Source organism: Zootoca vivipara, chromosome 16, assembly GCF_965207765.1.
Source record: "Zootoca vivipara chromosome 16, rZooViv2.hap1.1, whole genome shotgun sequence".
NCBI classification, from domain to species: Eukaryota; Metazoa; Chordata; class Lepidosauria; order Squamata; family Lacertidae; genus Zootoca; species Zootoca vivipara.
Genome location: NC_142599.1, coordinates 3,959,827 through 3,985,363, shown reverse-complemented (window position 1 = coordinate 3,985,363; position 25,537 = coordinate 3,959,827). Strand labels below are relative to the sequence as shown.

Genomic DNA, 25,537 nt, shown 5'->3' with positions numbered 1-25,537 from the left:
TCTGTCAATCTCCTGGGGGTTGGACTCGTTGACCCTCAGGGTCTCTTTCAACTCTGCAATTCAGTTGCATGATACACGATATTGGAATTCAGAAACCATTTCCAGAGCTGAATGTGGTTTAAAAAACTGCCTCCTCCTCATTGTCATGAGTCATGACTAAGCAACAGAATACTGACTGGACTGCTATGTATTGTTTAATGGATAGGACATGTACAGCTGCTTTTAAATATAACCATTTTTTTCTTTACCCAGAAAAAAATGAATTGTACTTTCTTATTGATTGGATTCAAAAAATTTTTTTTGTTGATTTCTGCTTATTAATAAGGGTGTTTGGTTTTTTTTGAGCGGCCATGAAGGGAGATGGCAAGGCACCACCAATGGAAAGGCAGGCCAAATCAGTCACCTGAGACACTTGATCCATATTACCCAATAAAAAGAACTATTTGACACCCTAGAGACCTATTCTGGGGTTGCGGCGCTCATCTTGCGTTATTGGCCAAGGGAGCTGGCATACAGCTTCCAGGTCATGTGGCCAGCATGACAAAGCCGCTTCTGGTGAACCAGAGCAGCACACAGAAATGCCGTTTACCTTCCCACCGGAGCGGTACCTATTTATCTACTTGCACTTTGAGGTGCTTTCGAACTGCTAGGTTGGCAGGAGCTGGGACCAAGCAATGGGAGCTCACCCCATCGCAGGGGATTCGAACCACCAACCTTCTGATCGGCAAGCCCAGCGCCACCTGTGTCCGTCCCACTATATATATATATATGTGTGTGTGTGTGTGTGTACAGTATATAAGCAGTAAGCAGTTTATGTGAAATAGTATAAAATTGCTGTGAACTGCCCTGAGTTCTTCGGATGAAGTATACCAATTAAATAATTAAATAAATAAAATAACATTAAAATATATTTTAAAATCAGTTGGGTTTTAAAACACACACACACACGTGTATATAATAAAATTACATTTCTAAGTTGGGTTGCCTAAATAAAAAGTGTTTAGCAGGCGCTGGAAATCGTACAATGAAGTCGCCTGCCTAATAATAATAATAATAATAATAATAATAATAATAATAACACAGTACATAACTTTCAAGGCATAATAGGAGGGTGTCTAGGTAATCGAGCATTTTTAAATCAGATGTAATGTGCGACCTCTGCCGCCAGGGAGCGGCCGCCGATACCGTGGCAGGCCAAACGCGTTTCCGGTTCCTGCCCTGCAGATTCGCGCGGGGCTATTGGGGAAATTCTTTTGGCGAGTCTGGGCCGCGGAGCGGATACTGCCTTTGAAAATTAACAAACAAATATTGAGATTAATCACTCTTCTTGCCAGGTCCGAGGAGTCTACTGGTGGCGAATGGGCCGCTGCCAATAAGCAACCGCCTTGCTAACTGCCTGCCTCGTGGGCTCCCCCTTGTTTCCTTGTTGTTGTTTCCTTGTTGTTGGATGGTAGGTGAGTATTTTTCCCCTTGGGAAAAGAAATAATTGGGCGGAGGGAGGCGTTGGCTGGTGGCTGTGCCTGCCCTTCTCCGGGCTGCAGGTGGTGGTGTGTTTGCGGGGGGGGGGAGGCTTTTGAACTGACGGGGAAGAAGAGGAGGAGATCCTGGGTTGCTTTTGCAAGTTTTCGATTAGGAGACTTGCCTCCTGCTTCCTAGCCTCTGGGGCTTTGCAAGGCAGACTGCGTTGTGACATACACACGCACACAAAAGGCTAGGCAGAAATAACGTTACTTCCACGTGGTGTTAAATATCCGGATTGTTCAAGCAGAATATTCCTGCCAATTAAACTTGCACTGGATGCGCAGCATGCATTTAAAACGCACGACTTTCCCACCACGACTTTCCTGAGTACGTACTAGTTTGTCAAGGGTGCTGAGAGTTGTAGCTCTGTGAGGGGGTAGCTACTGTTCCCAGGGTTACTTTTTGGAGGGGGGTGGGAGCCGTGTGCTTTTGCTGTGTAGTGCGCATACCACCCAAGTCCATTGGTCTCTACATCTCGGCTCTGACCCGCATCCGTTCTCCAGGCTCTGAGGCAGAGGTCCGCCCCATCTCCTGCTGCCCAGTTCCAACTCCCATCCTCCTTGACTATGGGAGTTTTCACAGGGGTTTGTTTGCTGCTGTAGCATCACAAGGTCCTTCGATTCCTTTCAGTTGAGCAGTGTTGAATCATCTGCAAGGAAGGGAGAGGAGGTGGGATGGATGAGAGCCCAGCGTGGTGTAGTGGTCAGAGGGTCATATTAGGACCCAAGAGAGACAAGGGTTCAAAGCTGGGTAAATACACTCAGATGGGTGGGGTATTATCATCATCATCATTGCTCCTCGCTGGGTGACCTTTCAGCCTTTTGGAGAAAAAGGTGAGATTTAAAAAATGCAACAAACGAATACATACATGGAATTAAGAATGGGAAGAGAAGGATGGTTGTGGAGGAGGGCAATAAGTCAGATCTCTCACCTCCCCAAATAATTTTTTTAAAATGGAATGAGGAATGTGACAGTAATGCAAATATAGTCCTGTAGCAAACCAACACTGACTTGTTTTACATTACAGGTAAGAGGTGTGCAAAATATAATACAGTAAATAGATTTTGAAAATTATTTTTTTTAAAAAAAGAGGCACAAACGGAAACAGGAACCCTGAAGTCTGGAATGCACTAAAGGCTCCCCCCCCCTGCAGACAATGAACGAGTGGACACCCATTGCAAAAGAGTATGATCCCCTCAAAGCTGGGAGCATTGATGGTACAGATGAAGAGCCCCACGACCGGGCTGTGTGGAGGGCCATGACGGCACGGTATGTCCCCAACCTAGGCGTTTCAGGGGACCCTCACCTCACGCTGTTTGTGGCCAGGCTCAACTTGCAAACCACAGAAGAGAAGTTAAGGGAAGTCTTTTCTCGGTACGGAGACATCCGGAAGATCCGCTTGGTTCGAGACCTAGTCACTGGCTTCTCCAAGGGCTACGCGTTCATTGAGTTCAAAGAGGAGCGTGCCCTTGTGAAAGCTTACCGAGATGCCAACAAGCTGGTTATTGACCAGCGAGAGGTATTTGTGGACTTTGAGCTGGAGAGGACCCTCAAAGGGTGGATCCCTCGGAGGCTTGGGGGTGGCTTTGGTGGCAAGAAGGAGTCGGGGCAGTTGCGATTTGGTGGCAGGGACAGGCCCTTCCGGAAGCCCATAAATTTGCCCGCCATGAAAAGTGAGTTTTACGGGGAAGGACAGGCGGAAAAAAGAGAGCGAGCTTGGTCCAGGGACTGGAAAACAAGGAACAGAGACCAGAGGCGCTCTGAACGGGAGTGGTCGCGAGGATGGGGAGAGAGAGATGGAGCACGGCACTCCAGAGAGGAACGGAGCAGAGGCAGAGAGAGGAGAGATCGAAGTCGGGACCGCAGCTCAAAGAAGCAAAGAGATGAAGACAGGCACTGATGGGTCGCTCCCTTCCAGTGCTACACAACCACAGAACACCAGTGGATTATGGGAAATTGTGGGGCCATCTTCAAAAGCAAACTGAGACAAAGCTTGGATAACTGGCTCATAAGCTTCAAAATAGTGGGGTGTTTTCATCATCACACTCCACTGCACACTTAATGGGTTATCCTGTATGGTGTTGCAGGTTTTGATGAAATTGTTTAGTCGTCTTGCTCATTCTTCTACACCACCCTGTCCAAGCTTTTGGGTGCATATGAACAGTGATGCACAACATTCTTGGAATGCTAACAAATAGAGCAGAGAAAGGAAAGCTCGATTTGACTAGGGGGAATGCAATAATTCACAGGGCAGGGGGAAAGGAGGGTCTGCAGGGAGGGTGGATGAGGAGAGGAATTTTAGAGAAGCAAGAAAAGGGGCCAGATAGTAGGTTGCTAAGCAAAAGGAGATACAGAGCAGGCCAGAGGTGCTTAACTCGTGTCCTTTGAGATGCTGCTGGGCTGCAGTTCCCATCATCTCCATACAGCTTGGCCAACAGTTAGGGCTGATGGAAGTTGTAGTGCAGCAACACCTGGTGAACCGCTGGTTCCCCACTCCTGAGATAGGCAGTGGGTTGAGGAGCATGTCGTTCAGTGGGATGAGAAAAGGAGACACTAAGAAGAAACAAGGGGAGGCTGGGAGGGCTCTCCTGTAGGCCTTTGAGGTGGGAATGAAATAGACCAGCAAGACCAGGCACCCCCAAACTTCGGCCCTCCAGATGTTTTGGACTACAATTCCCATCATCCCTGACCACTGGTCCTCTTAGCTAGGGATCATGGGAGTTGTAGGCCAAAACATCTGGAGGGCTGCAGTTTGGGGATGCCTGAGCAAGACTGTGGACTGGGACGGAACCTGGGACCCTCCAGATGTTGCTGGACTTCAGCTCCCGTCATTTATGACCACTGACCATGCTAGCTGGGGCTGATGGGAGTTGGAGTCCGATGGTGCCAGGAGAGGCACCAGGTTCCGCCAACATGGGCCTAGGACATAGGACTGGATTTCTTGTATCAATTTGGATTAAGGAGCCAAACCTTGGGCTGAGGTCCGTGGCTTATAGAAGATGCAAAAACAGACAACCTCTTGTTAATCCAGAAATAGTTTATTTAGAATATTAAAAAGATCTAGTGTTAACATAGCCCTATACCCACCCATTCCCTCCAAACATGCTGTTTATTGCCTTTTTTTACCTTACAGTACTCTGAATCTTTATTAAAGATACACATTCACTCCTTTTGCATATCGCACATTTGTGTGCTAAGCCTTACCAGACAATTGCATTAAGGGAATGCTCAAGTCTGACAGTTGGGGAGATGTTAGCGCCTTGCTGGGAACTGAAAACACATTGGCAACCCCTGTGATATGGGATTTATATGGCATGGAGACTTGTGATTTGTTTTGGTGGTGGTTCTTCTGGGTTTTTTTATTTGCCCTCCACACCTTTGAAATGGGCCCTTGGAAGCATGGTTGGGTTTGAATCCAGCCTTTGGGTTGAAAGTGTTTCCTAAGCCCTCCTGTAGTGTAATAAATTATGCAAAACAAGCATCTTTGCAGTGCTTATTCAGGTTGTTGCAAAACAACCCCCCTTTTAAAATTATAGAACTACGGGAAAACTCAATTTCAGCAACACTTAAAAGCATGTAAAATATTAACAAGGATTTCCACTATTGCATTCATACTATAGTCCCAAGTGGCTGGTGTCCATTAGGACAGGTAGGCTGTGAAGCAGGAGGCCAACAGGAGGTGGAGCCGGAGCCAATGAAAGAGTGGAACTAACCATAGTTTTGTCCCCATTCTCCCTGCTAAGCGCCATCTCCCTGGACTGGTTTTAAGAAGGCAGGCAGCTGGCAACGGCTGAGGGCAGACTGAGACTGGTGGGGCAATCCCCATTTGCCCTAATAGACAAGCCGTTCCAAGGATGACCTCACAGACAGAAGGCAGCTGCTGATGTTGCTGTACAGGTCGAGTTCTTGGGATACACGGGAGTGCCTCTGTTCACAGAGCCATGGAAAATGGACGAGCTGCATATTTGGGGCAGCTCTCTCCACTTCTTCACAAGCAGTCAGAGAACAAGAAATAGCAAATAGAGTTTTAAAAAAGAGCTACATGCCAAGAGCTTTTAAATACAATCCAAAACCTAATCTGTATTAGGAGCAACAAAAAATGCTTTCCAGTTTTCCAAAATACTTCTAATTTAAGAAGAAATGGGGAGGGAAGAAATATCAAAGAATTGTAAGAGTTTGAAGGGACCACAAAGGTCATATAATTATAGTCCAATCCCGTGCAATGCAGGAATCTTTTGCCCAACATGGGTCTTGGACCCACAACCCTGAGATTAAGAGTCAATGCTCTACTGACTGGCATGATGTTAAAGTCCTGAAATCCACAGCTTGTGGCACCTGGGAGGAATTGTACACACAACTGTTGAAAACTGCAGGCTTGTAGGGCAGCCCTGTAAATAAATAAACTCACAAAACGTACTAACCAGCACATAATTTTTTAGGTTTCCTAAAGGGTTAATATGTTCTGTTGACCAGTCCTGTATCAAGCTTGGAAACACAGGCTAGCATCTTAGCAAGCTCTTTTGAAATACACAGGGGTGGGGGGTCGAATGATCCATCTCCACTTTCGTTTCTGGCTTCCCATGAAAGCAGCTTTTACTCTGTTATGGCTCCCATAGAAACCCAATGGGCTAGTGGTGGAGGGACCATGGCCCATCCCTTGTCCTCCTCCAGCCCACTAACTTGCTCACAATGTCTTGTGTCATATGGCTACAAAGCAAGTTGGTAAATAATACAGGGTTGCTTTCAGGCTTTAGCACTGTGTAGTATTTTATCTCCCTCTGCCCTGCTTTGTTTAGCATATAGCTAAACTCTGGAACTCAAAAGCAGGCTCATAACATGACATTTTCACTGGTTCTGATAAAACAGGCCTGGGGATCCTGTGGCTCTCCTGAGACTGTCCGTCTACAACTTCCATTATCCCTGGTCACTGGCCATGCTAGAGAAGGGACTGATGAGAACCTGTTTTGGTTTACAAACAGACCTCCGGAACGGATTATGGTTGTAAACCACGGTACCACTGTAATTCCATAATATACATTAGAACAAAGCAATACATATATTATACCAACCAAAATGTGGACAAAACACTGTGCTCAGAAGCTTCTGAGTTCCCTAGATGCAACTGGAGGCTTCAAAAGCTTTGCATGATGTTTTTTGACACAGCTGAGAATGGACCCACTGAAAATAAAGCACACAACTAATTTAAATGGCCCCACTCTTGAGTTTAATTCAGTTGAATACCACCCATTTTGGTTGGTTTAATGAAGTTATTGCCTTAATTCAGCCTTCACTGACCTGGTGCAGATGTTGTTCAACTGCAACTCCCACCTGCAGGCTGGAGGCTGATGGAATCTGTAGTCCAACAGAATCTGCAGGGCACTAGGTCAGCACAGGCTGTCCTGTGTGCTGAAATTACTGGAACAAGTGTCCCTCAAGTTTACGATCACTTGCTTTAAACAGGTTTATTCCAACAGGAAAAGATTTGTTTTGTCCACATATTGACAAGTCATGGCTTCTTTAAGGATCAGGTGGGTCCAGGCAACACCAGGCCCTGTTCCAAGAAGAGGGTCTTTCACATGAGATAAGAACTCTTCCAGTTGGAAAAACATTGTAAGTAAAAACCCTTACGGCTTAATTGCAGGGCTGTTATTGACAGTGGCAGCTCAAGAGATACTTGGGAGTGCCCACACCACTTAAAAACAGTGGCAAAGGAGTCTTACCAATACTACCAGCATCCCTTTATATATAAATAGAGTACTATGATCATCAGAGGCCACCAGAAAGAAATCTTGGCTTGCTCTTTCTGCAACCAAATTAAGACAGGAATTATCAGAGTTAAAGTGGTTTTTAGCTCAAAGGTCAGTGGAACTTCAGGGTTGCATCCGGCTAAGTTCTGCTGAGGGAAGGCCCATTGACATTCATGGACCTAAGTTAGTCACTTCATTATTTTCAGTGGTCTACTCTGCATATGATCAACCCCAGGTACAACCCTATGCTAGTTTGTTTCCATGTTCTAGAATGGCAAGTTTGTTTTTTTTAAAAAGCATTTTATACACTGGCCCTGCTATTTAGAGAAGATTCACTATGCTATTAGTATTCTACATATGCTAATAGCCCACTGCTGAGAACCATAAATGTAATTGTTATCTATACAGTATAGCATTTATGTTTAACTCACAAAAATGCTTGATAAATTTTGATAACCTTTACAACAGTCCACAATGGATTTGTTGTCCAGAATTTTTTATCCCTGTATTGTAGATGTGAGGCTGAGGGACTAGCAGCTTGCATAAGGCCACTAAGTAGGTTCATTGTAAAGGCGAGGTCTGAACAGGGGACCATCCAGCTCAAAGTCTTAGCTAATATACTGTGTGGTTTGCACAAACCCCTGCATTATCTCCAATGGATATGTGAGGGGGAAGCAGAAAGCTGGCAGTTAGCTACTACACCAAAATGGAACAATTGACCGACACTGAACAATGACCAATCAAGTTCCCACTGAGTTTGGGGTGGGGGGGGGAGCCCTACACACACAACATCATTCCATTTCATAACAAACACAGGTGATGAGCGACAGCATGAACAGAGCCAAAATGAGATTGCTGAGAAACAAGAGGGAAGTAACAATACACTCTGGGAAACCCAGAGGTTTGCAAAAGTACGAGAAAACACCCTCCCTCTCTTTTTTTGAAAAGCTTAAGGGGGTAACTCCTGCCTGCCTATTAAATAAAGCCCAGTGAAGATGGAGCATGCTTACTAGCCTTGGAATGTTGAATGCCAGTTGGAAAAATAATAAGGAAAATGGTAGGATGAGGAGGGACCTTCTTGGAGGAACACGCCTGCTGGGGGGGGGGATACTGCAACATTTTGTTGCCAGTTTCATTTGTTCTCACTGTAATGCCAAATGGGTGGTCGACAGGGTTGGGGGCACAGCCATTGGCCACATCAACCATGGAACCCCAGAGGTTATGAGCAGACTCCATCACACAGTTTTTTTAAGCATGGAGACTCCTTACATCAACTTTGAAAATATATTTCCTGACCTTGCCAAATGGCACAAAAAGCCTTGGAGGAAGGCAAGCATGTTCATTACCCACATAGGTGAAAAAACTCAGACACAAGCAGTGTGGCAGTTTGATGGCCGTGTCGTCACATCGATAGATCATGAACCGTGTAGCAAAGCCACCTCAGGCATAGCCCTACTGTGAGCAGGATCCCCAGCGCTGATCACTCAAGGGGCACATTTAAAGCCATATCATACCCCTTTAAACAGTCATGGCTTCTCCATAAGAACTCTAGGGTGCTGCGAGTTGTTACAAGAGAGTCGTTATGAGATGTCTATTCCTCTCATGGAGCTACAATTCCCAGAATGGTTTAGCAATAAATCCTTCTTCCCAGGAAGTCTGAAAATTATAGCTCTGTGGAGGGGTCAGGGGTCTCCTAGCAACTCTCAGCACCTGTAGCCAATTAGTTCCCAGGATTCTTGAGGGGGACACTACTTTAAACATTTAGTGTGCAGCGGGCTCCATATAGGCAAAATTTGTTTCAAAACTGATTTTTGTTCCCAAAGCTATTGAAGAGCCAACACCTGTGTTTTCTGTAGAAGAGACTGCCCTCACAATGACAGAGGGGGAAGAGGTTAGGATACAAGGAGGAATTTTTAAAAGGGTTAGCATAAATTTCAGATGTTTAGTTTCCATTAATACACCAGAAAGTTCATAGCAAAAATGCAAGGCACCATCACCTTGTACACCATGCTTTAGGCACTATAAATAACAAACCAAAAATAATAATACATAGTCCTGATCCATTTGGAAGGCGATCCAATTCCAGTATGTTGCATTAGTCATTTCCCACCATGGATTCATTCCTGCAAAAGGAAGTTGCTGCTTCTGCTGCAAAGAGGACCTGCATTTGAGCATGACAGCTACGACTAGACGCCTCTTCTCTAGAACAATCATTAGAGGAAGATGACGGCTGAATGACCACGACGAAGTTCCCATCCCCAATAAACTGGGCAAGGGGAGTCTTCAGGCGTTAGCGGGACCTTGAATGCAACTCTTCAGCAACAACATAGATCTCTTTTTTTGGTTTAAAGTGAGTTTTCGTTAAGTGAAGTGAATGCAAGCTTTCAAAAACAACCCACAGTCTTGTTAAATTCACACAGCAACAACCCTGCAGGGTGGCTACAGTAGAGTATGCAAAGCCATTGCTTCCACAGAGGCCCTAGGATCTTGCTTTCGGAGTACAGTCGCCAAGTAAACATCAAGGGATTCTGTGTGGAAAAAGAAACCCCTCATTCCAACTGGGGAAGGGGTTGGGAACGGGAAGGAGAGCCATATCCAGGGGCCACAATCCACTAGACAAGTTCCTTCATATTTTCTTGTGCTGTTACCATAGCAACCGAAATCCCTGGGCTCCAGTCACAGGTGCTGTAGGGCCTCCAGGCCTTGTTCGGTGTATGCATCGTCTTTGTTAGAGTTGGCCCACTCGCCAAAGGAACTCTGGAAGGAGGCATTTCTCTGCATCGCTGGCATCCGTTTCTTATCCCGGGAAAAGAAACTAAACCTTCCAAAAGAAGTGGGGTGTGGAGGAGAGGAGAGAGAAAAAGGGTGGGAACACCACACAGGTTAAGGCGTTGAAACTTAGAGGGAGGATCTGAAAACATCTTTCAGTGCTAAGTGATGCAACAAACATGGCCAAGCAATGCAAGAAACCAGGCCAAATTCTACCAGGGGAGAGAAATATCCTGTTTTGGGGGAGACAGGTTTAGAAACAGCCTCTCAACTGGGACAAGAACCACATAAGTACCATTAGTGGAAAAGTGTAAGCCTTCTTTAGGTATTTCTCCATGCCATCATAATATGCTGGATTCCAAGTCACAGGGGGCAGTGTATGTGCACAGAGCAGGTGCCCCCGGGTCCAAGGTATTTTGCCACCTGAGGCAAAGGTCAATATGGCACCTGTCTCCCAAGTATAAAAGCTGACCAGATTGGCAGCTGAATCTTCCTTTGACAACGGCAGTGGAACAGTCTTCCACTGCACCCAAGGGCAGGATAGCTGGGTGGGGGGCCCACAGGGCAGGCCGTATGACACACCCAGTGCTGTCCACTCCTCACCCCACACATTCTGTATCTGAGGTGGCCGCCTCCCTCTGCCTCATGGGCCAGGCCTCTTCTTCAAATGCTCTCCCCACAAACACAAAGAGAGCTGAGAGGGGGCAGGACCAACATGCACACTCCCACCCCCTGCATGCCATGTGATTATGGGCACATGGAGCAGACCATCTGGAGGGGGCTTATGATTTTGTACCAATTACCTCAAGTGACATTGCTTTCTGTTTTTACGCTGAGAGAATGAAGTAAAAAAGTGAACTAGGGAGAACAATATTTCAATATTGTTCTTATTATTATTACCTTAGTCCAGGCATCCCCAAACTGCGGCCCTCCAGATGTTTTGGCCTACAACTCCCATGATCCCTAGCTAACAGGACCAGTGGTCGGGGAAGATGGGAATTGTAGTCCAAAACATCTGGAGGGCCGAAGTTTGGGGATGCCTGCCTTAGTCTGTGTGAAGGGAAAGGGATTTCTGTGCACTTTCTGAATTATCTATGATGAAAACTCAATGAAAGTGTAACTTGCCCCCTTCTATCCACTCCAGCCAAATTCTGCCCACTTAGAAAGTTTCCAACAGGCCAGATTTTGAACAGTTTTTTGTGACAAGCACAGATCTAATTCCAGCCAACTGAAAGCTGTTGGCAATTATCCTTCCATCAACGAGACTTATGTTAAAATTTTATTTGATTCAGTCTTGGGCAAGCTATTTCTCTCTCTGTCTCAGTTTCTAATTAGTAACATGGATTGTGGGGATAATGCAGAGATTAAGCAAAGGGGTCTCCCAATATACACAGTTAAAATATTTGTGTGCCTATGTGCAAATCTAGCCCAAATCCACTCATTTCCAAAAGTTATACAGACTGGGAAGAAGTTGGGGTAGCTATTTGACAGGTGCAAGTCCAAAACCCAGACTTTAAGAGCACAAATTCAGCAGTCAGTCAGAATTTGGGCAGTGTACACACTTCAGTTAGTAGCATTTCAGCACAATCCTATGACATCTACTCAGAACCAAGACCCTTCAGTTCAATGGGGCTTGGGTCTCAGGTGCATTAATTTAAGATTATAACCTGAATTACACTATTAACCTCTATTGGCACAGCACAAGCACAGTCCAACAGAAGCAGAAGAAGCCAGCCATCTTCTCTGAGATGGCCACAATTAAAATATACATTGAGTTTAGAAGCAGAATAGAGGGGGACACCCCAGGTGTCCTGGTAGCCCAAACACCTACAAAGTTGATGCTGGCACCTCCAAACTTGAGATAGGTCTCCAGCCATGGCATACAAAGGTGAGCACCTGTGTTTGGGCATCCATATTAGCAAATATACCCTTTACTCCAATTTGGGATGGTCTGTAGGCATTACAACCAGGTCGTAAACCTAGGTTGCCAACTTGACAATGCTTGTTCACTACTGTTTTAAGGTTTGATACCAATTTGAGTCTCATTACCAGCTGACAGGTAAGATGACAGGCTATGCTATGCTAACATTTGGGGCTTAGTCAGTTAAATCAATATTGCATATTGTATTTTCACCTGTTGCGATTAAATTTAAAAATAAAAACAAAAATTGCTGTGATCTGTCAGTAGGCAGGTTTCAAAAGCAAGATCAAACAACATTAGTGATTAATATGCTCCTTTCTAATAGGTCAACAATAGGTTCTTGTTTGTCTGAGATGAATGTACACACCCACTCCATCACTGCCAAAGTACATGTCATGGATGCCTAAACACATTCTAGCTGCTGAATGGGAATGGCTCACTATCAGAATGTTGACAAAGTGACAATTCTACAAAGGCAGCACAATGCCAGCTGAACAAATTAGGCTTTTAAGTTGTAGCCTGACAAGCAAGGGAATTTCAGGTAGAGGACTGGGGGCCAAAGGGCCAGCAAGATGGTAGGAAGGACCTGAATGTCATATATAATTTTTAACCAACTATCTAGATATTTGCTTGAAAAACTCTCAATTAAAATTCCTTGTCTATTAAACCAGGGATGGGTAACCATTGCCTCACCAAATATTGCTGGACTACAACTCCCATCATTCCTGGCCGCTGGGCATTCTGGCTAGGGCTGGTGGGAGTTAAGAGTCCAGCAACATTGGTGAGGCCACAGGTCCCCCTTCTTGCATTAGAAGAAAGTGCAAAGGGGAACAGACTGCTACCGTAGGTAAATAAGCGGTTACATCATGCAGCAGAGGAGCATTCTGATTGGCCATCTTCAAAAAAAGAAAAAAGTTTTATGATCCCACAGTCAGCCAAGGAGAATACAGCCAAGGTTAAGGTGAGGAACAGCCACACATCATGCACAAATAGGAGAACAAAAACTCCACAGTAACCAATTAAAAAGAGAGTTCCTACAAGGGACATAAGTCTTCTTATTGGCTGCAATGTGGGATCATCAGGGATCAATCCGGCAGCCACCATAGGCATTATAGCTGTAAACATCCTGGTTGGGAAAGCACAGACAGAAAAGAGAAAAGAGGCTTAAGTAAGAAATTAAAAAGGTATTCAAGTACACACAAGCACAGGAGAGGGGGAAAGCAAATCAAGGAAGCCAGAGGAAAAGACAGACATGGGTGCCGACTTACACAAAGGACAATATTTTTACAAGGTGGGGAAGGGTCTGTATTGCCCCAGAGAGCCTCTGATCTCAATGAGAGTCCTTTTGAATCAAACCAATTGAGAGTCAGTTGTGGGGGGAGTGAGAAATGTCCTTATTTTCATCTGAGGAATGTTAGAGAGTATGAACATAGGAACCAACTCCTAGGGGCTGAGGTCACTTCAGCCCACCCAGTAATATACTGGAAGGGTCCAGCCCCTCCCTCCAAGTTGATGGGCATTGCCATTCAAATGGTGTGGATGCACCGTGCAAGGTGATTATGTGGGGCAGGGCTTACCAGCACCTCCATTATTTTATTAGAGTTGGCACCCCTGCCCTTGAATGTTAAAGTAGTGCAAGAGGGCTTGACATGTTTACTGTGGATGTGACCTTAGAGCTTAAGACACAAACAGGGAAAGACTAACTCCATCATGTCCTGCTTGTGGGTTCCCAAAGGCATTTGAGAGCTCTTGCACTAGCGGGTGGGTAAGTTTTGTGAAAAAGAGGAATCCACTGCAACAGCTGCACTAGCGGAAACTCATTGCACTGTCTATTGTGCCTGGGGCTGCCATGCAGATTTTCCAGGGGGTGGGGGTGGGGATATCCAAAATGTGGAGTTTTGCCCTGGATCTTAGGCAAGTCAATCGAAAAATTGCAGCTCAACAATTTTGGGGTCTTTCTAAAAAAGTTGCTTATCTATTCTTAGGCAACGGTGTCTCACAGGCATGAAACATTTCACCAGTGTAGTGTGGCCACTGGAGTGTCGGAGAGAGAGTGTTCAAATCCCCACTTGGCCATGAAGCTCCCTGGGTGACCGTGGGACAGTCACTGCCTCTCACAGGATTGTTTCGGGGATTACCATAAATAAGGAGGGGGAGAACCGTATATGTCACCTTGAGCTCCTTGGAGAAAAAAGGTGGCATGTAAGTGCAATGAATAATGAAGTATATCATTGGCTTTAACTTAGTGCTGCATTGTACACAACCCATATATTAATAGCAAATTCATTTGCTGAGCGCGTCTCTTTATGTAGGCAAAATGGCACCATCCATGCACAAGACAGGAAATGCCAACAGGTCTGGAGGAACCCAAAGATTTGTAGAAGTACAAATAGGGTTGCCAGACTCAATAGAGGACAGGACTTCTGTGCCTTTAATTGCCCTGCTCTCTTTTGAGTCTGGAAACCCTAAAGAGAAACTAGCAGACCCTTTGCTTGGAAATTAAACAAAGGGTCTGCTGGTTCCTCTTTAAGGTTTCCAGACTCAAAAGAGAGCAGGGCAATTAAAGGCACAGAAGTCCTGTCCTCTATTGAGTCTGGCAACCCTAAGAACAAACAAACATCTGTGGGAGAATAAAAAACCCCTTGGCACAGAAAAAGCCCAATGAGGACTGAGCATGTTCTATATGCACGAATGCTGGCTGATTGCTGGAGTGGAATGGGACATCATGTTGGGACCTGGAAGGGGAGCAATATCCCACTGCAACCGTTTGCTGCAGATGCCACTTGTTGCTGTTGATTAAGGACACAGCTGAGATCACCAGAGCACTTTTTTGCTTCTGGCCTAAACATAGCTCCGAGACATTCCCAACAGAGCTGCTTCTGGGAGATGCTATTATTAGAATCAAAAACAACACACAGAGTTGTTATTATTCTGAACAGGTTTTCTACAGTTACACAGTTTGGCTGGCTGGGTTGCATCAAGCCTCCCCACATCATCTCTCTCTCTCTCTCTCTCTCTCTCTCTCTCTCTCTCTCTCTCTCTCTCTCTCTCTCTCTCTCACACACACACACACACACACACACACACACGAGAGAGAGAGAGAGAGGCTTTTGTCTGCCTTCTTTTTAAAGCCAACACTTATCATCATGTCAGCAACAAACAAGTGACACAACCTTTGAAACAAAGGGCCCTTTTTGCTCAGTGTACAAAATGAGGCAGATCTGGCTTCTTACAAAAAACAACAACCATGTAAACAAAAATCCCTGCTCAAAGATTTACATTTTAAAATTTCCTAATTGGTTCTTGCCTCCATTAATATATATTTTTTGTCCATGACAGCGACAGAGTCACCATTCTGTGTTAGCATCTCACATAGCTTGGGGAGCGGAGAGGGATGTCCCTCCCCAAAACACCTCTTTGCCAGTGCTCTCCACTGCTGAACCGCTGATGCTAATTGAAGAAAATGTACTTTTAACATACAAATGAGTAATGAATCACAAACTGGAAATTAAGCACACCTTTTTTTTGAAAGTTTAATGCTATGAGAATCAATTGGACTTACTTTGGAGGAAATACGGTTTAGGATGCAAGTGCTAATGTGGGGGGAAAGGGGTTCTTTTTTGGCACATCTAAACATTTGGGACAAAGCTCTCTCTCATATATACTGTAGATTCAAAATGCAGTTTGCCACTTTGGACCCCACCCCACCCCACCCACGTTGCTGCTTAATCCCCTCTCCATAGTCTCAAGAGGAGGAAAAAAAGAAAAGAAAACAGAACTTCAAGGGAATTTATGCTAAGGGCATAGTGAAGTGTTGCATGCTTACTGCACTTTGGTGCTTGCCATTTTCTGAGGTAGCAGCACCAGTGTTTTCCAACAAGCCCACACCCTGGTCTGGAGATTTCCAAGAGAGCTTGGTAGGCATCTAACTGTATCACTGCCCGACACTCACTCTTTTTGCTCTACAGTACCAACAGATTTGGTGCCAGTGCATCCTGGCATTGTCTTCTACTGGCACATGGAGCAGCAGGGCAGGAATGAGGAAGCTGTGGCCCTCCAGCTGGTGTTGGACTGCCATTACCCCTGACTGTTTAGCCAGGCTGGCAGGGAAAAGTTGGAATCAAACCCTGTTCCAGAGGGCTTTCCCACCCTTGCAGTAGGGCAGGGGTTGCCAACCTGGTGCCTGCCATGAGCTTCACTGGCACACCAAGGCAAGGGCCCTGGACTCTGGGCTTCCTTTTTTTTTTAAAGTACATCTCTAGACCTCCTGGAAAGAAAGGTATGAAGAAGTCACCCTTCTGAGTAAGTTCTGTGAAATGAACAAGGCTGTCAGTGTTTTTAGCCAATGAGTGAAGTTGGAACTGTGACTAATACGGTAAGTGCACTGTTTGGACATGAGGCAATAAGAATCCCTGGGGTCCTAAAGAACTGCTGCCCCCCCCTTTAATGCACTTTTATTGTTTCTCTATAATCTTCTCAAGTAGCGCTGTGGTTAAACCACTGAGCCTAGCGCTTGCTGATCAGAAGGTTGGCAGTTCGAATCCCTGTGATGGGGTGAGCTCCCGTTGCCAACCTAGCAGTTCGAAAGCACGTCAAAATGCAAGTAGATAAATAGGAACCGCTACAGCGGGAAGGTAAATGGCGTTTCCATGTGCTGCTCTGGTTTGCCAGAAGCGGCTTTGTCATGCTGGCCACATGACCTGGAAGCTATACGCTGGCTCCCTTGGCAAATAATGCGAGATGAGCGCGCAACCCCAGAGTCGGTCACGACTGGACCTAATGGTCAGGGGTCCCTTTACCTTTATAATCTTCTAGGCAGAAATCCAACAAGTCGTACCTTTTCTTGTATGAAAATACAATTACAGGGAAAGCTTCACCGTGATTGTTCTCTCTCTCATTTTGTGTTATTGCCCTGCCATCCCAAGGCGGCCATTTTGTGACTGTGGCACCCAGCACACTCTCAAAATTCAAAATGTGCCCCCACCCTGGTCCAAAAAGGCCGGCGACCCTCGTCGTAGGGGATGACGCACACATTAAGAAAACGCATGCTGCTCATTATTTACATAGCACTATTGGTGCACATAGTGCTTTTCAGAGTCCAAGAGAAGAGGTCTCTTGCCTTAAGGAGCTTATAGTCTAAAATTCAATGCAGGGGAAACAAAAAGAAGAAACAGGTAGAAGGGGAGTCAAGAGGTAAGCAGGTGGTAATATGCAGTTGTTTCAAGTACCCGTTTAGGCTTGGTTACTGACTTTGCTGCAGAAGGGCCATTATCATTATCATCATCATCATCATCATTATTACCACCTATAACTTATTATTTGCCTTCTAAACCACAGTCTCAAGGCAATTTACACATAGAATAATTCAAAACGGTTAAAACCACAAACAATGAATAAATTTAAAACAAGATTAAATCCCTAACAAGTGTTTAGGGCCACCTAAATGAGGCTCACACAGCTGTGTGGTGATTGGGCAGGTGGGCAAATCACATGCTTCCTTGCTCCACCCACCACACATTAAAAAACAAATTCCTGCATATTAAAAAGTAGATCATCAGTGAGAAAAAGCTGCAGTTGGGTCTCATGGGGAAATATTCAGAGAAAGCTTCATGCTAGGAATAGCCAAGGTAAGCAATTTGTTACTACTGACCCCAGGGGGTAAATGTATTCCTATGAGTTTGGTATGGGGGAGGAAGAATGGCAGGCTGAATGTGAGATCCTTCTCACCCCTGGGCTCATCAAGCAGTTAAAATATAAGCCAGACTGGCTTCCTGTGTTGATCCCTTGGGTGATGGGCCATTAAGAGAACAAAGGAAAGGGGGCTCAGTGTGAGAAGACAAGTGGGTGGGGCTACTCCCTCAATTCAAATATATTTTGAAGGACAAAGCTTTAGTTTAGAGCTGAAAGGGGCAGTGCTGTGACCTAGAAGTAAAGGAGCAAGTTGGAGAGTCAGAGCAAAGATTGAGAGCATTTTTTATTTATTCTTGAATCGAATGCTGTGCTTAAGGAGGAAGCAAGACCCTTATATATGTGTAAATAAAGCATACATCAGACAGGACACCACAGTAGTCTCGGTTGTGTCTCATTCCTAAAGGAAAAGCGAACCCTGGGTAAGCACCTGGAATCTCGCAGCACTCAAGAGACTGGGGAGACATGCAACAGTATTTAAACTGTGTCAAAATGAATCAAACAGATAAACAAAAAGAGGTGCTTTGTGGCATTATGGAGATTATTCAAAGGACACAGCACCATTCTTTCTTAAATGAAAGGACCCCTGACAGTTAAGTCCCGTTGTGAACGACTCTGAGGTTGTGGCGCTCATCTCGCTTTACTGGCCAAGGAACCCGCGTTTGTCCGCAGACAGCTTTTCCAGGTCATGTGGCCAGCACGTCTAAGCCGCTTCTGGCGAAACCAGAGCAGCGCACGGAAACGCCGTTTACCTTCCCGCCGGAGCAGTACCTATTTATCTACTTGCACTTTGACGTGCTTTCAAACTGCTTGGTTGGCAGGAGCAGGGACCAAACAACGGGAGCTCACCCCGTCGCAGGGGATTCGAACCTTCTGATCGGCAAGCTCTAGGCTCAGTGGTTCAGACCACAGCGCCACCCGTGTCCCTCTCCATTCTTTCTTAGAGCATTTTAAAAAGCCCAGGGACCCCAAGAAGCATAGGAAAGGAAGTTGCTTCCCCTCATGCCCCTAATGCAGCCTTGGGAAGAGGAGGGTACTTACAGTCGTTTGATTCCAGATTCCTGCTGAGTGGATGGTTTTGAATGAATAATGGTTGTGGGTTGGGGAGACCTCATTTCTTCATCAGCCTCATCACTTTAAAAAAAAATAACAGGAAAATATATGAAATGTTTATGTTAGATACCAAATACTCTCATTACACCTAGGAAAAATTAGTCACTCACTCTACACACAGAACAGAGAGAGAAAGCAAACCTCTGTCGGTGTATACAATTGTGTATATTAATACAGGGGCCTTAGTCTTCTTGTCCAACTGCCTACTCATGGCCAGGTGCCACAACCATTTCCATGATAGACAGATTCCCAATCTCTGCTTAGATACCTCCGTCAAAGGTGGAGAAAAAGTGTGAGGAAAAGGGGGCCCATGCAGTGTAGAGAAGGGGTTCCCAAATTGTGGGAATGCTGGATGGGGCCGATGTAAGATTTATTCCAAAACACGTGGAGGGTACCACATTTTCAGAGGCTGCACCAGAGAGCCACCCCCAGTCAGAGTAGATCAGAACTTTCTAACCTGTTTTGTGACATGTTAGTGTGTCAGCTGCAGTGTATAAGTGTGTCATGTGAATCCTCCTATAAGGGGTTAGTTTAACCTCTGGTTTGCTAGTAAAAACTGAATTACTGTGTCTCAAAATGATGCATGTCTAAGATGTGTGTCACCAACACGAAATGTTTGGAAAGCTCTTGAGTAGACTCATCTGGGCTAAAGAAACAAACAGCCTGACCTGGTATAATAGGTTTGCACTGATTACTGCCTGAACATTCTTCCTTATCTTCATAAGAAAAAGGGGCAGAGAGGAGGAGGAGGAGGAGGAGGAGGAGGAGGAGGAGGAGGAGGAGGAGGAGGAGGAGGAGGAGGAGGAGAATCCAAGAACTAAAAATTGGAGGAAATAGCCTGAAATCTTCTTGGCCCTTGTGACTAGTGGTGCATTTAAAAGTGTACTTAGTGGCCTCTAAAGAATGTGAAACTTGTGGTCCTCTAGATGTGGTTGGACCCCAACTCCTATCAGCTCCAGACAGCATGGCTAATGGTCAGGGACAAGGGGAGTTGCAGTCCTGCAACATGTGGAGCGCTGTAGGTTACGCACAAGTGGCCTCACCCAAGAGAGCTCCGCATTCTGGCTCCAATCCAACTAGTGTGGGCTTGCAACTGAAGTTCAGTGCTAACACACACCAAAAAACACAGGGGAATTGAGCAGACAACTGCAGCCTCAACAGGACTGATTCCATTGAAAAGCAAACCAGCTTCAGTCCAACTGCCTCCACATAGAATCAGACTAGAAAGGAGTTGAAAGCAACAGCACACCTCTTATAATAGAGAAGCTCCTCTTGCAGCAGAAAAACTTTAGATTTCAGTTCATTTCTCTCATGCAAAACATCCCGCAGCTCTTGCAATGTAAACCTCGGACGGTTGGGATCCTTCAAATCCATGGCTATCTTCTCAGATTCAGAGATGTATTCATCGTTGTTTGGTTCTTCGGCCTGGGAGGAACAAACAAAAAATCCTGCATTAATACATGGCTTGGGTCTTACTTACAAGTCGCTTTGACTGCATCATATCTTTTTTATAAGTAACCTAGGGCAAGCGTTTAATCTTAAAACAAACAGCCAAGGCTGAAAAAGGAGGCAGCCAATGATGACAGTCAGTACGGGCTGTAGAGAGTGTGTGGCAATGTCATCTCTCTGCCAGGCTCTATTATACCCAGAGAAAGCTGGGAACAGCTCTAAGGAGAGAAAAGAAGTGCCATCACAATAAACCAATATATAACAGCAGAAGAAAGCAACCATTCCTTCTAGGGGGTCTGTGGACAAACTGAGGCCTGGTTCCCTGTGGAAAACTGGGAACAGAAGCCAAATCTTCCCCACCATCTGAATGAACAAAAAACCAGTCAGATGATAATGATAATTTAAATTCTTAATTACTAATTATGACTTATTGATGCATTTGTTAATATTTATTATAATAAATGTCATATTTAACCATATTTATATATTGCTTAATCAACAAAAACCTCCAAGCGTTTAAAATAAAGCAGTACAAACTATATACTGGATAAGCAAATACTGTACACAGAAAGCATAACTATACAATCCACTTTTCATAGAATCATATAATTGTAGTGTTGGAAGGGACCACGAGAGTTATATAGTTCAAACCCCTGCAATGCAGGAATCATTTTGCCCAACGTGGGGCTCGAACCCACAACTCTGAGATTAACATACTCCATCGACTGAACTATCCCAGCCCGGAACAGCAGTCACAAGACATTTAAAATATCCATTTCACAACAATCCTAAAATACTAAAAGCCACATACACCTAAACAATCCCTAGCACACAAAAAAGAATCTATAACACCAAACCAGCAACCAAAACCTGCAATCTGTCAAGGAAAACAGAATAGGATGCCCCCCCCCCTACTCCCCAGCTTGGGAGGGATTCAAATTATCTCCTGAAGTACTTGTGTTATAAGAATTCTAAGGTCTCAAATATAGAATAAATAGTTATAAATGCGCACATATCTAAATATATAAACCATGTGTCTGAAATAGTATAGGAGAGCAATCCTGAAGCCACTTTGAGTCTCCCAATGACCTCAAATATTCCTCTGCAGTAAGGGAGGCAAATGAGGAAAGCTTTTCCCTTTGTCCTTTTGCTTACAAATTCTTCAAAGCCTGTCTTGTGTATGAATAGGGTGAGCCTGCGACTCATAGGGACCCAGGTGGCGCTGTGGGTTAAACCACTGATCCTAGGGCTTGCTGATCAGAAGGTCGGCGGTTCGAATCCCTGTGACAGGGTGAGCTCCCATTGCTTGGTCCCAGCTCCTGCCAAGCTAGCAGTTCGAAAGCATGTCAAAATGCAAGTAGATAAATAGGAACCGCTACAGCAGGAAGGTAAACGGTGTTTCCATGTGCTGCTCTGGTTCGCCAGAAGCGGCTTTGTCATGCTGGCCACATGACCTGGAAGCTGTACACCAGCTCCCTCGGCCAATAATGCAAGATGAGCGTGCAACCTCAGAGTCGGTCATGACTGGACCTAATGGTCAGGGGTCCCTTTACCTTTACCTTTAGGGTGAGCCTGCGACTTGGATTCAGGAACTAAAGTATTAACCATCACAAAAGAATGCCCAGGCTGCCCAGGCAATGCAATCGGGTATCCTGGCAGACAGGATTTCTGCTGTAGACCGCCTCCTATGTCATATGTATGATGATTTTGAGGTGGTCTTTGGCCAAGGGGGGACCCAGGCAGCACTGTGAGTTAAACCACAGAGTCTAGGGCTTGCTGATCAGAAGGTCGGCAGTTTGAATCCCTGCAACGGGGTGAGCTCCCGTTGCTCGGTCCCAGCTCCTGCCCACCTAGCAGTTCGAAAGCACATCAAAGTGCAAGTAGATAAATAGGAACCGCTCCGGCAGGAAGGTAAACGGTGTTTCCGTGTGCTGCTCTGGTTCGCCAGAAGCAGCTTTGTCATGCTGGCCACATGACCCGGAAGCTGACTGTGGACAAACGCCGGCTCCCTCGGCCTATAGAGCAAGATGAGAGCTGCAACCCCAGAGTCGGACACGACTGGACCTGATGGGCAGGGGCCCCTTTACCTTTATGCCTTTGGCTAATGGGGTGGGCCAGTGTCAAAAGTCTTTAAAGGTTCCTGCACACTTTTGTTCAGGGTCTCTCCCTCCTTGGAAGGAGGGGAGGGAACTCTGTTGCAACAGAAAAATAAATGTCTGCCTTGCTTTCCACTGGATTCTGCCACCATCCATTCTTCTCTGACTGATCATGGACTTAGGGGACTCAGAATCCCACGGGGAGTTGCGCAGCAAAAGCCAAACCCCCATTTTTACATCACTTGTATGTTCACATTCTGTTTTGGGAAACAAATCTCACATTTCTTTCCATATCCTCTTCCTTGGGGCACAGTGTAAAGTATTTTATTTTAAAAGGTATACAGAGCCAAATTTAGAAGCAGACAACCCAGATACCAACTGCTTGAGACATCAGGCTCTGGAGACGGTACAGTAGTGTCTGAGAGAGGTTATTTATTTAGCTACTCTTCTCTCAACTGCTGAAATAAATACAAACAGTACAAACAGTTCATGCTCACTTGTAAAGCTGGCAACCCTCAAGCTTCAGAGAGTTTATGTTAATGCTAGTTACAGGTAGGTACTAGTGTATCTGAAGAAGTGTGCATGCACACGAAAGCTCATACCAAAATAAAAACTTAGTTGGTCTTTAAGGTGCTACTGAAGGAATTTTTTTATTATGTTAATGCTAGTTTTTTTGCTTAATTTGCAGGAAAGAGGCACAGCTCAGCAGTTCAAGCATCTGATTTGCATGCAGAAGCTTCTAGCTTCAACCCCCAATATATCCAGGTATGACTTGGAGAGAGCCCTGCCTGAAATGCTGAAGAACTGCTGGCGATCTAAACAACATTGACCTAGATCAGGGTGGTCTGGCCTGTGAGACCTTTCTTGGAGACCCTTAGCAACATTCATGAACCATCTTAAAGTCTTAAAATTTTATTTTTTGTGTCATGCATCGTTAAGAAAAGCACATTCATCTGACTGTGTATTACATTTAATCATTAAAAATATTAAATCTATTAGTTGCATATTTAACTATATATATATTACCGTATTAAGTATATTAATAGTGTATATTAAATAATATTAAATATACTGCAAACACTAATTTATGATATGGAAATTTAATTCAGCACAAGGCCCTGGGGTTCAGTGTCGAAGGACTCTTGCAATCCACTTGGTATTAAAATTTGGACCGCCGTGATCTAGCTCCCTCTAAAACAGATTTCTTTGCTCTAAAATTTACAGCACCAACACAAATTTAATGAATGGCATGAATGAGAGCACTTGTGGCAAAAAAAGTAATGTAAAAAAATAAATAGAAGTAGCACTTGGGGCAGGGATAATCTTCCTCACCACTTCCATGAGAGGTTTAAAACTGCCATCCTTCATTTTATTTTATTTTCATAAACCCACAGCACAAAAATGCCAGTTTGAGAACACTCCATTTTCATGGCATCATTCTAGATTTAATACTGACTGCACACTCACGAAGGGACAAAATGGTTGATGGTTTCCTGCTGGCCAAACAGCAAATTAATTGAATGACTGGAATGTGAACATTTTCTAGAACGTACAATGAATGAAACAGTAAAGGGTAAAGGAAAAGGGACCCCTAACCATTAGGTCCAGTCGTGACCGACTCTGGGGTTGCGGCGCTCATCTCGCTCTATTGGCCGAGGGAGTCGGCATGCAGCTTCCAAGTCATGTGGCCAGCATGACAAAGCCACTTCTGGCGAACACGAGCAGGACACGGAAACGCCATTTACCTTCCCGTCAGAGTGATACCCATTTATCTACTTGCGCTTTGATGTGCTTTCGAACTGCTAGGTTGGCAGGAGCTGGGACCGAGCAACGGGAGCTCACCCCGTCGCGGGGAATCCAACTGCCGACCTTCCGATTGGCAAGCCCTAGGCCAGGGGTCCCCAGACTTACCCGGCTTTGGGCCGGTGCCCGCCACGCAGATCGCGCGGCAGACCGGAGGGCAGGGGAGTGCGCGCCCATGCGCATGCGCACACACACTTACTGGCGCGGTGGCGAGCTTCCAGGTCGGAAAATTGCCGAAAATCGTTTGTGCGCATGCGTATAGGCCTCCCCCTGACCCGGAAGTGCACCGGAAACGACCTCTTCTGGGTCGGGAGAGGCCCATACGCATGCGCACAAACGATTTTCGGCGCTTTTTCCCGATCCGGAAGCGCGCCACCGCACTGCACGCCGTAAGAGCGGGCGGTGGCAGCGGGCGGCGGGGGTCGTCGTGGGCCAGATTGAGAGGCCAATTGGGAGGCATCTGGCCCGTGGGCCATAGTTTGGGGACCCCTGCCCTAGGCTGTGTGGTTTAACCCACAGTGCAACCGGCGTCCAATGAAACAGTAGTCAGGGATAATTAAAAAACAAAGCTCTTTGTATTGTCACATGACTAGGAGTACTTGGGAATATATAAAAAAGAGCAAGTAGTTTTAAAGCAGATGCAGAGGCCAAGCCAGAACTGAGATTGCGGAGGAGGAGGAGGAGGAGGAGGAGGAAGTGGACAATCGTGCCCACAATCTGAACGGGTTGTAAGTAAGAAGGCAATTCACCCTCATGGGCCACCATTCACTGGAAGGTAGAGTGGTTCGAGTGTCAGAACAGAACACAGAAGAACCAGGTTCAAATCCCTCCTCAACCATGAAGCTCATTGGATGACCCTGCACCACTCACTGCCTCTCAGCCTAACCTCCCTCACAGGGTTGTTGTGGGGATTAAACGAGGAAGGGGAAAGAACCATGTGCACCATCTTAAACTGCTTGGATAACAGGTGGGATATATGGTAAACACAATATATAAATCTTATATTTATATCTAACTACTGTAGTACCCTGCTTGCCCTATAGCTCCCTCACTTGAGATTTTAGTGGGAATTGGTTACATTTTGAACTTTGAAACTTTTCTTTAAAATATAACAAAAAGAGAAAGGATGTTGCAGTTCATGCCTAGTACAGATTTTAAATACTGCCCACCAGAGCTTTTTGATGTGTGTTTCAATGACATGTTAGTGTGTCGGCCACAGAGTGTAGGTGTGTCATGTGAATGCTCTTATAAGGGGTTATGTCAGGGGGGTGCCAAACAGAGAGCCGCCCCTGTCATCCTGACAAGCTCCTCACCCAGCGTCAGCAAGTCAGGAGAAAGGAATGAGGAAGTGAGCGGGGAGGAGAGAGGGCTCTATAAGGTACCGGAGCCTCAGCGCTGCGAGGAGAGAGGGCCAGGGGAGGAGAGTCTGG

General features: G+C 45.5%; 2 protein-coding genes across 11 annotated transcripts in view; one reads left to right on the top strand and one right to left on the bottom strand.

Moving 5' to 3' along the window:
- The first annotated feature begins 1,191 nt into the window (after positions 1 to 1,191).
- SNRNP35 (small nuclear ribonucleoprotein U11/U12 subunit 35) lies at positions 1,192 to 23,130 on the top strand. Of its 7 annotated transcripts, none has more exons than XM_035097564.3 (2): positions 1,192 to 1,454; positions 2,549 to 5,000. In XM_035097564.3, exon 2 carries the CDS (start codon positions 2,678 to 2,680, stop codon positions 3,419 to 3,421), a length of 744 nt encoding a protein of 247 aa, XP_034953455.1. In that variant the 5' UTR covers positions 1,192 to 1,454; positions 2,549 to 2,677; the 3' UTR covers positions 3,422 to 5,000. The 7 variants fall into 7 exon arrangements, 6 of the variants coding, with proteins under 6 accessions (XP_034953455.1, XP_034953457.1, XP_034953456.1 ...); XM_035097566.3 differs by having other exon boundaries at positions 1,213 to 1,454; positions 2,612 to 5,000; XM_035097565.3 differs by having other exon boundaries at positions 1,229 to 1,450.
- The window catches only part of RILPL1 (Rab interacting lysosomal protein like 1), a 38,118-nt gene continuing 17,121 nt past the window's right edge, over positions 4,541 to 25,537 (bottom strand). For 2 of the 4 annotated variants that reach the window (XM_035097560.3, XM_035097561.3), the window contains exons 5-7: positions 20,009 to 20,184; positions 18,688 to 18,780; positions 9,191 to 10,089 (exon numbers count right to left, since the gene is read on the bottom strand). In XM_035097560.3, the coding sequence (XP_034953451.1) occupies positions 9,945 to 10,089; positions 18,688 to 18,780; positions 20,009 to 20,184 (414 nt within the window). In that variant the 3' untranslated portion in view covers positions 9,191 to 9,944. Of the gene's footprint in view, positions 10,090 to 12,996; positions 13,085 to 18,687; positions 18,781 to 20,008; positions 20,185 to 25,537 lie in introns of all 4 variants that reach the window. The other 2 variants (XM_035097563.3, XM_035097562.3) reach the window with 2 other exon arrangements.